Below are 13,211 nucleotides of genomic sequence, written 5' to 3' on the forward strand. Positions count from 1 at the left end.
TTTTGTAAAATTACTGCTGATTTTACTATTTTTTAATGTTATTGTATTTATTTTTTTGTATATTTTTATTGTGAAATTCTATTTTTAGAATGTGCTGCGGGCTAATGGCCCCCGGGCTGCACTTTGGAAAGCACTGACAACAAGAACAACGTCAGAAGTGGGACAGGAAGACACAAACATTAGCAACACTAGCATCGCTATATGAGCTAGAATGCTAACATTACACTCACATTTTAACAGCAACATCATGCTAGGTCAGCATATTTGCTGCCAATCAACAATTGTCAAGTACACTTGCTTCACTCGCTAAATGTACTGCAAAAAAGGATAGTAAGGATAATTCATAATGCCGTCTACAGAGAACATACTACAAATGACTACAAAAGAAAAAAAAAACTTAAACTATATTCGGAAAGCAGGAAGTGAACACATGTAACAGTTACTGATTGTAAAAGTACCAGATGGAGGGGTAGGATTTAATAAGCTTTGCTTCTTCCTACTCCTTTTGGACATGTGGAACTGGGAACTGATTATGTGATGCATTCAATTGTAATCTGATGCATGTTCAAATGAAATTAAACCATTACTATTACCAAGTAGTAAAGCCTGCTACTGTACTTATAATAATAGTACATACAATAATAATTGATCTTTAATGTTGACTGTTCATCTTGCATGTCTTGGTCGTCCTTCAAGCACTGGCGTGATTATGAAGATGCATTGAAGTCATTCTGTAATCGACACCACTACGATGGACTGTTGGTTCTCCTGTCGCTTGATCCTCCCCGCCAACAGGTGGCAGTCTACTCCAGCAACACAGACCTCCTCAACCAGGTGAAACAGCCGCAAGACCCCCACAATTAGAGATTTCTGATTTCTAAATTTTCCAACTGGGGTATCTGTTATATCTATTTCAGATCTGCTGCGAGTTGGAGGAAACGTGTAGTTGGTCTCTCTCAGGTGAACTAGAGAACAGGGCGTGTTTCCAGGTCTATCACGTCCCCCTAAATACCGCAACTACTTCGGGTACCTCTCTGCTGGAAGAGGAGGTGCGTTGCCTCCTCAAGGAGTTTATGGATCGCCGGTGCTCCGTGCTGGCCTGTCACCCGAGCAGCAGGACGTCCTCCACCGAAGGTGTGGCCGGGAGCGTGGAGTTCTCGCAGGGATCGTCTGGCATCAATGACATGGATGGCTCTGAAGGTGAAGGAGGCAGTGGAGCTGTGGTAGCAATAGAGAGGTAAGTAAAACCAAGAACATTCAGGTCCTAAAACCAAGTTGAGGTAGCTTCATAGTGAATTCTGTTCCATTAGGGGAGTCGCAGAAGGTGAGGAGGACATGGCAGGAGTGGGAGCAATTGGAGAGCTTCCAAGCCCTGATAGTGGAATGAACACCATCCGCAGCAGCCGGTCCTCCAAGGAGAGTTCGGTATTCCTCAGTGATGACAGCCCAGTTGGCGAGATTCTTGGTGCTGGTCCTGGGGGTGTCCTGATGAGGAACCCCTCTCCTCTGGGCTTATCTTCTCTCTCCCCTCCTGTGCCACCCGAGAGGAGGAGTCGCCGCTCCAGCAAAAAGAGGAGTGACCACTTGGATCAGTTTAGTTTTGATGCTCTTCATCCACAGCCCATTCTTCCAAATCCTGGAGGAAAATTAGATGATGACAGACAAACAGCGGGAAGTTCAAGTCTGTCGGAATACGAAGAACTAAACCTACTGGATTTCTCTGCACCCAGTTCTTTGGGCGGCCTCGAAAGTCGTCAGTCTTCAACTGATCCTGATGGTCAAATGCATGGTGTCGAGATGATGGACACCGTTGTTCCTCCGACTCCGGTTAACAGTCTGGTAGGTGGTCACCCATCCAGCAGTTGCAGTGTCAGGTTCTTCCCTGAGGATGTCGTGGAGAGGATCAGTGGCCTGCAGCACAAGGACAGCGTCTCGTCATCCTTGTCTGAAACCTGGGAGGAACTTGGTTTTGACCTACCTTCCTCCAATGACACATGGAATAGAACCAGAGAGAGCCCGCAGAACCTGGAAGAAGTAAGGCGCAGAGATCCAGAAGGTGGTCCGACATGTAGGAAGAGGGAAGCGAGGTCACAGAGGGACTTGAGCCTCGAACCGCAACTTAGTCTGATCACTGAGCAGACAGACTCACAAGATAACTGGCACCCAGATTCCGTACTGAGGGATCAGTGGAACTCCATGACCGTGGCTGATCTGCAGCTGACTCCACCAGATGAAGAAGTAGGTAGAAAAGGCAAAGAAGGTCTCTTTGGAGTGAAAGAAACAACCTCTCAGAAAAAGAAAACCATCCCAATCACTTTAACACCTGACACCTCTAAGGAGGACGATGAAGAGACACAGGGGAAAACAGGAAGTGGTCAAACACTAGACTTCTGGACCTACTCTGCACAGAAGGGCTTTCTGAAATCCGACAGTGGAACCACAACCTCTTACCCTGAATCGCTGGATATGTGGAACATGACCATTCGGGATGACAGTTTCTCCGCTCAAACCACCCCTGAAAATTTCTCCGAAGGTTCCGAGTCCTTCAATGGAGTGACTTCTAATGCGGGGGGCGGCACGTTTGCGGAAAGTCCACAAGGATTTTCCTACGGTGGCATGGTGATGTGGAACACTACCATACAAGAGGACAGTTCCTCATCGGCAAGCCCGGAAGGACCCGGAAATGACTCTAGTGTTCACACTGGTTTATGGGATGCACAGGATATGAAGTGGAACGGTCAACAGCAGAATGTCAAAATAGTTATAGAGGGGGAAGAAGGTCAAATATCACCCACAAGCGACCTTGTTTCTGTTCCTCGCATGGTCATCTCCACCTCAGAGTATGATAACGTAAGAGCCTGCAGTCGGTCATCCTCCCCTGAAGCCCTCACTAGTCCTGCTGATATGGTTAAACTCGAAGAGCAGTCCAGCCCGTTTATTGCGGTGACTAAACCCACTGATGAAAAAACAAGACGGATTCAATCCGATCTGGGAGTTTCAGACAAAGTGTTTCTTTTTGAAGGACAAACTGAGTTGAGTGACAAGAGTAACAATGACTCAGTTGATCAACCGAGTCTTGGTTCTCCGTTTATTCTAGTTGATGACTCTCGGGCAGAGGATACTTTATCCCTAAGTCCTGGACCGTCCCCACCATCCAGCAGTCTACCAAGTGCTGCCCACATTGACAGCCAAAGCAAAGAAGGTCCGACGGAGGGTTCCGCAAAATCACCGAGCCCCGGTGGGGACAGAGACACCCTTAAGTCGAGCCCAGACAGCCTTCACCCAGGCAGTCATGACGAACTCCGCTCTAATTCTGACGGGGATTCTTCATCAGGCCTAGAAATGGAATACATTATCGTTCCCGGTACAGTAAAGGAAACGGAGAGGGAACGAGGGCACCGGCCAAGAGGATCAAGAAAAACCATGGAGACTTTTAGCATGCTGTCTTATGCTGCTTCGGTGCTGAAGGCTCAAACTCAGGAGACCACACAGAAAACCAGACAAACCCAAGTTACCAAAAAATTCCAAACAGAACATGAAGCCGAGTCAACCTGCGGAACACGGAAATCATCTCAGACGTTCAACCAAACCCATCCCCCTCGAACTAAAACTGAATCTTTTCACCAGTCCGATCCAAAGCAAGAAATGAAAGAAGGGAACTACGAGGACACACCGAGCAGCGTGGGCAGAAGCATGTCGCCGTCGCTAAGACATCCTTCCGATCACTTCCTAAAAACCAGAGAGGAGGTTTACGTTCATTCCCAAATCTCAATGGAAGACTCTGATTCAGACAGCGGGCGGTCACCGGCCGCCACAACTCCACCGCCGCATCCTACTTCGCCGGGTAACTTCCATGTTTGGAGGCCTCCTTCACCAAGGCATGATACCCCCCAGTCATCATGCGACTCCCGGTCACTGAGCAACAGCTCCGAATCCCACACCAGCTCTTTAGCTGGCACGCCTATGAGTGAGTCGGGAGGCCCGGGCGACAAAACCCTCGGATTACCCTTTTCTGGAGATTTAATGGAGGAGGAGAATGACGAAGATGAGGCGGATGTAGATCAACCAACGTCCAAGTTGAGCTCCCATGACCTATTAAGTTTCACCGAGGAACTTGTTGGAGGTAGTCAACTGGAACCCACCGGTGGAATGTTCCAAGAGGACATCCTGGATTATTATGGACATGCTGAGAGGACTTATGGTAGCTCAGCTGAACACCAAATAGGTCACCAAAGCTATTCTCCGGTTTTAGGGTAAGTGGTGCACATCTAGTCGTCCATTTTCTAAACCGCGGGGGTCCATCCTGGACTGGTCGCCAGCCAAAAACATTCATTCATTCATTCATTTTCTACCGCTTTTTCCTCACGAGGGTCGCGGGGGTGCTGGAGCCTATCCCAGCTGTCTTTGGGCGAGAGGCGGGGTCCACCCTGGACTGGTCGCCACCCAAAAATATTCATTCATTCATTCATTTTCTACCGCTTTTTCCTCACGAGGGTCGCGGGGGGTGCTGGAGCCTATCCCAGCTGTCTTTGGGCGAGAGGCGGGGTCCACCCTGGACTGGTCGCCAGCCAAAAACATTCATTCATTCATTTATTTTCTACTGCTTTTTCCTCACAAGGGTGGCGGGGGTGCTGGAGCCTATCCCAACTGTCTTTGGGCGAGAGGCGGGGTCCACCCTGGACTGGTCGCCACCCAAAAATATTCATTCATTCATTCATTTTCTACCGCTTTTTCCTCACGAGGGTAGCGGGGGTGCTGGAGCCTATCCCAGCTGTCTTTGGGCGAGAGGCGGGGTACACCCTGGACTGGTCGCCACCCAAAAATATTCATTCATTTTCTACCGCTTTTTCCTCACGAGGGTCGCGGGGGTGCTGGAGCCTATCCCAGCTGTCTTTGGGCGAGAGGCGGGGTCCACCCTGGACTGGTCCCCACCCAAAAATATTCATTCATTCATTCATTTTCTACCGCTTTTTCCTCACGAGGGTCGCGGGGGTGCTGGAGCCTATCCCAGCTGTCTTTGGGTGAGAGGCGGGGTCCACCCTGGACTGGTCGCCAGCCAAAAACATTCGTTCATTCATTAATTTTCTACTGCTTTTTCCTCATGGGGGTCGCGGGGGTGCTGGAACCTATCCCAGCTGTCTTTGGGCGAGAGGCAGGGTACACCCTGGACTGGTCGCCAGCCAAAAACATTCATTCATTCCTTCATTTTCTACCGCTTTTTCCTCATGAGGGTCGCGGGGGTGCTGGAGCCTATCCCAGCTGGTGGCCAGCCAATCACAGGGCACATATAGACAAACAACCATTCACACTCACATTCATACCTATGGACAATTTGGAGTCGCCAATTAACCTAGCATGTTTTTGGAATGTGGGAGGAAACCGGAGTACCCGGAGAAAACCCACGCATGCACGGGGAGAACATGCAAACTCCTCACATAGATGGCCGAGGGTGGAATTGAACCGTGGTCTCCTCGCTCTGAGGTCTGCGCGCTAAGCACTCAACGGCCAAAAAACATGTTTGGCTAATTGAGACCGAATATGAGTGTCTATGGTTGTTTGTCTATGTGTGCTCTGTGATCGGCTGGTTACCAGTCAAGGTAACCAGTCAATATGCCGCCTCTCACCCTCAAAGTCGTCTGGAATAGGCTCCAGTCTTACAAGTTGTTTATGTACTCGCTAGGACTGAAAAGCAGGAAAACGACGACATCAGCCGGAGTGCCTCTGACATCTACGCAGAGTTTACAACCGACGCCCCCGCACCGACACACCGACCCGAGAGCTACTCTGAACCTCGTTGCAGCCAATACGAGCAGACTGACAGGCATGATCACGCTCAGTATGTCCCCGAGGGATACGCCCACTTCCTTATGTCACGGTCAGTTTGATTGTACGTTGACAAAGTGCCTTCTGTTTCTGTTTCGCTTTTTCAGTTCAGTTATTTAATACCGGATTAATCACGCCAAAAGAATGTCAAAGTTTGTGTGTGTGTGTGTGTGTGCATTTATATGTGTGTGTGTGTGTGTGTACTGTTGCTTAATGATGGCTCCTTGTTAACAGTTGTATCATGGGACGCTTTGGCCCCACTTTGTAATTCTCATGACCCGCCCCCTCTGTGGGGTACGCAACCCTCCCCTGTCTTTCTTTGTGTTCTTGCGCGCATGTGTGTATGTGCTCACGTAACATACACACATGGTCATGTGACCTATAGTGGAGAAGCTGGTTGATGCTGTGGCTAGAGATCTACGGTAGGTGTCCAAATAAGATACTTTTTAATGTTTCTAATCTTGTGTATCTAATCCCTGTTGTTAGTGGGTGTTATGCTGATCAGATATGCTGGGAGAGTAAAGGGGGGGAGGGGGCAACAGTGTTCAGTATTGTTCCCCCGTCCCACGTGCGCTCTTGACTTGCTTTGTGTTGGAAAAACTAAAACAAAGTAGAAAGGCTGCTCTTCTAGATGGATGGCTAGATGATGTTGTTTGGCTTCTATGGCGTCGTATTGTGTGTGTTTCTGGCTGCCGTGCTCACGGTGATCGCCGTTGTCGTTTACGTCCTGGATCATGATTGTGTGCACAGCTCCCATCGCGAGGACGGAGCAGCAGCGATGATGACGATGATGGGGAGGACCTCCAGTGAGGAGGTGGAGGACACCGAGAATAGGGAAGGTAAATAAACACATTTATTACACTTGTTTTTGATTTAGCACTCTTAGCATCATATATATATATATATATATATATAGCATACATATATAGCATCAAACGTTAAATTCATTCATTTTCTACCGCTTTTCCTCACAAGGGTTGCAGGGGTGCTGGAGCCTATCCCAGCTGTCTTCGGACTGGTCGCCAGCCAATCACAGGGCACATATAGACAAACAACCATTCACACTCACATTCATACCTATGGACAATTTGGAGTCGCTAATTAACCTAGCATGTTTTTGGAATGTGGGAGGAAACCGGAGTACCCGGAGAAAACCCACGCATGCACGGGGAGAACATGCCAACTCCACACAGAGATGGCCGAGGGTGGAATTGAACCCTGGTCTCCTAGCTGTGAGGTCTGCGCGCTAACCACTCGTCCGCCGTGCCGCCCAAACGTTAAATTATTGTTCATTCATTCATTCATTTTCTACCGCTTTTCCTCACGAGGGAGCCTATCCCAGCTGTCTTTGGGTGAGAGGCGGGGTACACCCTGGACTGGTCGCCAGCCAATCACAGGGCACATATAGACAAACAACCATTCACACTCACATTCATACCTATGGACAATTTGGAGTGGCCAATTAACCTAGCATGTTTTTGGAATGTGGGAGGAAACCGGAGTACTCGGAGAAAACCTACACATGCGCGGGGGGAGAACATGCAAAATCCACACAGAGATGGCCGAGGGTGGGAATTGAACCCTGGTCTCCTAGCTGGGAGGTCTGCGCGCTAACCACTCGTCCGCCGTGCCGCCCACTAAGGTGTCATTTTAAACTTTATTTCCTTGTGACAGACCCTCCCTCGTCTGCAGATGTGTCGGCCGGCTCCAGTCAGAGGAGGAAGCTTGTAGCTCCCCCCATGAACGTGTCGCTGGACCGCAGCGAAGGCTCCCTGCTTTCGGAAGACGCCTTGGACACGGAAGAGGAGGACGAGGCTCTGGACACCGGTGATGATCTGGATGTTAACATTGAGGAGCTGGACACGTCTGATGAGGAGTTTAATGCGCAAGGTGAGATGCGTTACGTGTAAACGCCATCTTGTCGATGACATTCTCTCATGTTATTCTTCTATTCGTCCACAAGGGGACTCTGAGGGCTTCGGTGTGGCAGCAGGAGCTGCAAGCGGTGGAGCAGATGATGGCCGACTGTGGAGGAGCGTTGTGATTGGAGAGCAGGAGCATCGTATTGACATGAAGTGCATTGAGGCTTATAAGAGAGTCGTCTCTCATGGGGGTAAGTAAAGACACTTAACGCCTCTTGACGTCCCTCCATCTTTGTTTTTATGTGTTTATAAAGGACGCTGACTTGTGTGTGTTTGCGCACATCAGGTTATTACGCTGAACAGAACGCCATCATCGTGTTTGCGGCCTGCTTCCTGCCGGACAGTGACTGTGACAACTACCACTATGTCATGGAAAACCTGTTTTTGTAAGTAAAACTCACTCCATCAAACATAGAGTGGCAGTGGAGCTCATTCTACAAAGCACTCCTCCAGTTCCGTTCCCGCAGTGAACTCACCTCACCTGTCTTTTCATTCATCCATTTTCTACCGCTTATCCCCACAAGGGCTGTGGGGGTGCTGGAGCCTATCCCAGCTGTCTTGGGGCGAGAGGCGGGGTACACCCTGTACTGGTGGCCAGCCAATCACAAGGCACATATAGACAAACAACCATTCACACTCACATTCATACCTATACCTGGACTATAGGGGTGTTATTTCATGTCTCGAGGGCTCTAATAATGTTTATTCTTTCGACGATCGCAAACAGGTTTTCTATGCAATCATTTATTATTTAACCACAAACTGTGTATTCTACTATATCTTTAAGAAAAACACTCTCCATTTCAGCTTTGTGTTTTTGGTGCTAAAGCATATTATTATTCTTATTAGTAGTGGTAGTAGTAGCAGTCGCAGCACCAATGTTCTCCTTAGATTGCACATTTTTGCTGTTTTTTTTAATTAATCTCATTCGCTACCAAAGATGTATTGACACATTTTTTTCCCACATGGATGCTCTCTCTCATAGGCGTATTTATATGTTTATATATTTTTTGCATGAAAGGCAAAAAGATGTGATGATGCAACTGCACAATAAAGGAGCTCATGTTTGGTGCAATTTTAAACAGCCACAAAGGTGGCAAAAGTGCATTTTCTAAGAGCTTGGCATGCATTGAAGGGAAATGTTAATGCATGAACATGAGAGCACATAAATAAATAATTCGTAAATAATTCATTCATTCATTCATGTTCTACCGCTTTTCCTCACGAGGGTCGCAGGGGGTGCTGGAGCCTATCCCAGCTGTCTTCGGGGGAGAGGCTGGGTACACCCTGGACTGGTGGCCAGCCAATCACAGGGCACATTTAGACAAACAACCATTCACACTCACATTCATACCTATACCTGGACTATAGGGGTGTTATTTCATGTCTCGATGGCTCTAATAATGCCAATTAACCTAGCATGTTTTTGGAATGTGGGAGGAAACCGGAGTACCCGGAGAAAACCCACGCATGCACGGGGAGAACATGCAAACTCCACACAGAGATGGCCGAGGGTGGGATTGAACTCGGGTCCCCTAGCTGTGAGGCATGCGTGGTAACCACTTTAACACCGTGCAGCCTCCTCACCTGTCTTGTAAAAGATCATTCACATTATTGTCTGTCCTACCTTGCGTAAAGGATAAATTGAGTATATTTTTACTCACAATTTGTAAATATGCAAGTTTTGTTTATCTTATGTTTTTATTTGATTATATATTATTCATATTGCATGTTCTCTATTGGATCAATAACATTTGTCCAAGTCTAAGCTGCATTCAGACTACCTTAAAGTATATACAAATGTACTTTCTATAGTATTGTCCCCACAAAATTCAGTTTTTCATTTATTACTTATTTATTTATTACTAAATGTCTTCCTATTCAGGTACGTAATAAGCACCTTGGAGCTCATGGTAGCAGAAGACTACATGATCGTCTACCTCAATGGTGCCACGCCTCGCAGGAGGATGCCCGGCTTCTCGTGGATGAAGAAATGCTACCAAATGATTGACAGGAGGTATGGCAGTGCATTGTGTGTTTATTTATTGCATCATCACATGTCTGGAAATTAATATTGAGGAAAAGTGTTTTTTTTTAATTTCTGACATTGTTCTCCTGCAGACTGAAGAAGAACCTGAAGATGTTCATCATTGTTCATCCTTCCTGGTTTATAAGAACATTGCTGGGCATCACCAGACCCTTCATAAGGTCTCAACAGCTTATGCACTGACATTTACATTGAAGCACACTGACTGTTGTGATTTAAATAATGATTTGGAGTGCATGAAAAAGTGGAATAATCATCTAGCATTCTGCGACTATAGGAGAAATGTGTGTTTTATGTGTGGACCATTTAGAGAGCATCAATATCAATAATATATACTCAAATTATATGTATTTGTTGTTTTTGTGTGTTTTCTTTCAGCTCAAAATTCAGCAGCAAGATAAAGTATGTTAGTAGTCTGCAGGAGCTCGGCCAGATCATCCCCATGGAATACGTCCACATTCCACCCAGCATCATCAAGTGAGTTTGCTCTCAAATACATGCACACTTCCATAGGTTCACCCGCTGCGTCTACATCAGGGGTCTCAAACTCAATTTACCTGGGGGCCACTGGAGCTAGGGTCTGGGCAAGGCTGGGCCGCATCAAGTTTTCAAAAACTTTTTCAGTGCTTTGGTTCCGATTTTCTAAAAAATAAATAAACAAATCAAGAATAAAGAAAATCAATCAATCAGTAATAAATAAATATAATAATAATAATAAAACGATATATCGCGATACTTCGTTCCACGATACTGTATCGATATTAAAAAGTACGATATGGATATTTTAGGCATTTATTATAGACTGTATATCAGGGGCCTCAAACTCAATTTACTTGGGGGCCACTGGAGCTCGGGTCTGGGTGAGACTGGGCCGCATCAGGTTTTCAAAAAAACAAAAAAAAAAAAACGCATTTATTAAAAACAAAAATTTTTTTAAAACTTTAATTTTCTACAAGAAAAGCTCTGATAAAACATGCCACTGTTCTCAAATATCTTACTTTTTATTTTTCTACACAAAATAAATAAAGACAAATAAATAAACAAATCAAGAATAAAGAAAATCAATCAATCAGTAATAAATAAATAAATATAATAATAATAATAATAATAAAACGGCAAATAATAAAAACGTATAAAAACCACATATAGTTGGTGGGTAGACAAACAATTTTTTTCAGATTAAAATGAACAAAGCATTATTAGAGCCCTGTAGACATGACAAAACACGACTATAGTCACATTTATACTCTTTTTATTTACAACATATTGCGCAACTGCAGGGTCTTGAGACACATGCTAACTCGCAAACTAGAGAGCTAGCGACCTAAACGGTAGCCTTCAAGTTATTTCCTTTAAACTTAAACAGCCAAAAACTTACCACTTCCACACGGATAGGGAGGATAAATATTAACAGTTATTTAACCTTTAACATGAACATTAATCAAACTTAATAATTTTTTCTGGGTACATGATACCATACAGCATCCATATCAAACTTGCGCGGGCCGCACTAACATTAAACTTTCATATCAAGGCGGGGGCCTCAAACTCGTGTCCTGCGGGCCATATTTGTCCCGCGGGCCGCATGTAATATGAACTGTGACCTAATAGTTCATAGTATGACCCAGCAACAAGCAACTGGACCCCTTTATATATGTCTCACTCTGCTCTGCAAGGTATGATCAGGAGAGGGCTACACAAACATTTGCATGCATGAGGTAAAAAAATTAAATAAATTACTAACCAGTCGTTAATCAAGTGTCATCCCCTAAAAATAACCAACCTTTGTCTGTTAAACCCCCACCCTATCCCAGCTAGTATACAGTAAGAAATATTAAAAGTAGTTTTTCATCCTCCTAACTTTCGCCAGCAGATGATCGCAACACGTCATCTTGAATCTGCTGCTTTCAAGTCCAATTGTTTCCTATAGTGGCTTTAACAGCTTTGCACCACCTACCAATCGTATTTTAACACTTTTATATTTATACTTATATTTAAAGGGGACCTATTATGCTCATTTTTTGACCCTTTGTATTGGGTTATGGGCTCATATAGAGCAGCTACTAGATCTTCCAGAATCTGCACCTATTCCAGCTGTATTTCCTTGGATTTGTACTTCCCAAGGCTGCGCGGTGGAATAGTGGTTAGCGCGCAGGCCTCACATCTTGGAGACCTGACTTCAATTCCACCCTCGGCCATCTCTGTGTGGAGTTTGCATGTTCTCCCTGTGCATGCGTGGGTTTTCTCCGGGTACTCCGGTTTCCTCCCACATTCCAAAAACATGCTAGGTTAATTGGCGACTCCAAATTGTCCATAGGTATGAATGTGAGTGTGAATGGTTGTTTGTCTATATGTGCCCTGTGATTGGCTGGCCACCAGTCCAGGTGGACCCCGCCTCTCGCCCGAAGACAGCTGGGATAGGCTCCAGCACCCCCGCGACCCTCGTGAGGATAAGCGGTAGAAAATGAATGAATGAATTGTGCTTCCCACCAAAACGGTCTGTTTTAATTTATTCCACCCACTGACCGCCTCCGGGCACGCCTTCTCCGCTGTGATTGGTCACACGGCCAAAGTGCTTCCTAGCTACCAACCAACCCCACTTTTAATATAGTGGGTATAGGAGTTGATAATAAATGAATAAAGTATTTGGAGAGCTATTCGAAAACCTCCGACTTAAAGCTCCTCCTACCCGAGGAGGAGCACTCATTGTCGGACACACTTTGTCAGAGGTACCACTGGCCTATAAGGAACCCCGCTCCTCTGTGACATCACAAAGAACAGTTTTTTTTTTTTTTTGCAATGCGTTTTCAGCCATCCCAAACCTCTTTCAGGGCTCACTTCTAAACTAACTACATTTCGAGGTCAGAAAAGTAGAAAAGGCATAATAATAATAATAATTATAATAATAGGTCCCCTTTAAAGTTCCAGCTGGCCTTGTTTTGCTTCCTGCCTGCATTTGAAGCCACTTTCTACCCCATACAAGCCCCCAACCCCACAGTCCCCCCCCTTTCCTTTGACCAACAATTAGGTCGCGCCCCAACCCCCCCCAAAATGCCCCCTCTTCACGTGTTTACATTTCTCATTATCTTTCTCTTCTCTGCCCTACATTGTAATGCTACACTAGACTGGACACAGATTTGAAGGACACCGCAGGAAAGTAGGTAACTCTTTTCCACAACACCGTATGCATGTAAACACGTAAGCATGTATATGGTTATGCATGCCAGTAGGTGGCGCCTATATATTAGCACCTAATACTCGAGTCTCTAATTAATGCCCGCTCAAAAAATCTGGGCATGTACAGCTGTGGTTGGAGGCAACTTCCCAATGTTGTTTTTAGTAACTCCACAAAATGGCAGCTGCAGATTTACCTACCTCTACATGCGCTTTAAAAGGTTGGTATGGCTCCCCAGCTGTTG

The 13,211-nt window shown here is 45.9% G+C and overlaps 1 protein-coding gene across 4 annotated transcripts in view; it reads left to right on the top strand.

Annotated features, from left to right (window-relative positions):
- The window catches only part of LOC131127991 (protein prune homolog 2-like), a 47,825-nt gene that overhangs the window by 31,928 nt on the left and 2,686 nt on the right, over positions 1 to 13,211 (top strand). The window contains exons 7-18 of one of the 4 annotated variants that reach the window (XM_058070443.1): positions 697 to 834; positions 918 to 1,237; positions 1,311 to 4,253; positions 5,681 to 5,875; positions 6,574 to 6,662; positions 7,498 to 7,713; positions 7,787 to 7,936; positions 8,032 to 8,131; positions 9,631 to 9,762; positions 9,867 to 9,953; positions 10,171 to 10,269; positions 12,917 to 12,953. In XM_058070443.1, the coding sequence (XP_057926426.1) occupies positions 697 to 834; positions 918 to 1,237; positions 1,311 to 4,253; positions 5,681 to 5,875; positions 6,574 to 6,662; positions 7,498 to 7,713; positions 7,787 to 7,936; positions 8,032 to 8,131; positions 9,631 to 9,762; positions 9,867 to 9,953; positions 10,171 to 10,269; positions 12,917 to 12,953 (4,506 nt within the window). The remainder of the gene's footprint in view (positions 1 to 696; positions 835 to 917; positions 1,238 to 1,310; positions 4,254 to 5,680; positions 5,876 to 6,573; positions 6,663 to 7,497; positions 7,714 to 7,786; positions 7,937 to 8,031; positions 8,132 to 9,630; positions 9,763 to 9,866; positions 9,954 to 10,170; positions 10,270 to 12,916; positions 12,954 to 13,211) is intronic. The other 3 variants (XM_058070442.1, XM_058070441.1, XM_058070444.1) reach the window with 3 other exon arrangements.

This window comes from Doryrhamphus excisus, chromosome 4, assembly GCF_030265055.1.
Source record: "Doryrhamphus excisus isolate RoL2022-K1 chromosome 4, RoL_Dexc_1.0, whole genome shotgun sequence".
Taxonomy (NCBI): domain Eukaryota; kingdom Metazoa; phylum Chordata; class Actinopteri; order Syngnathiformes; family Syngnathidae; genus Doryrhamphus; species Doryrhamphus excisus.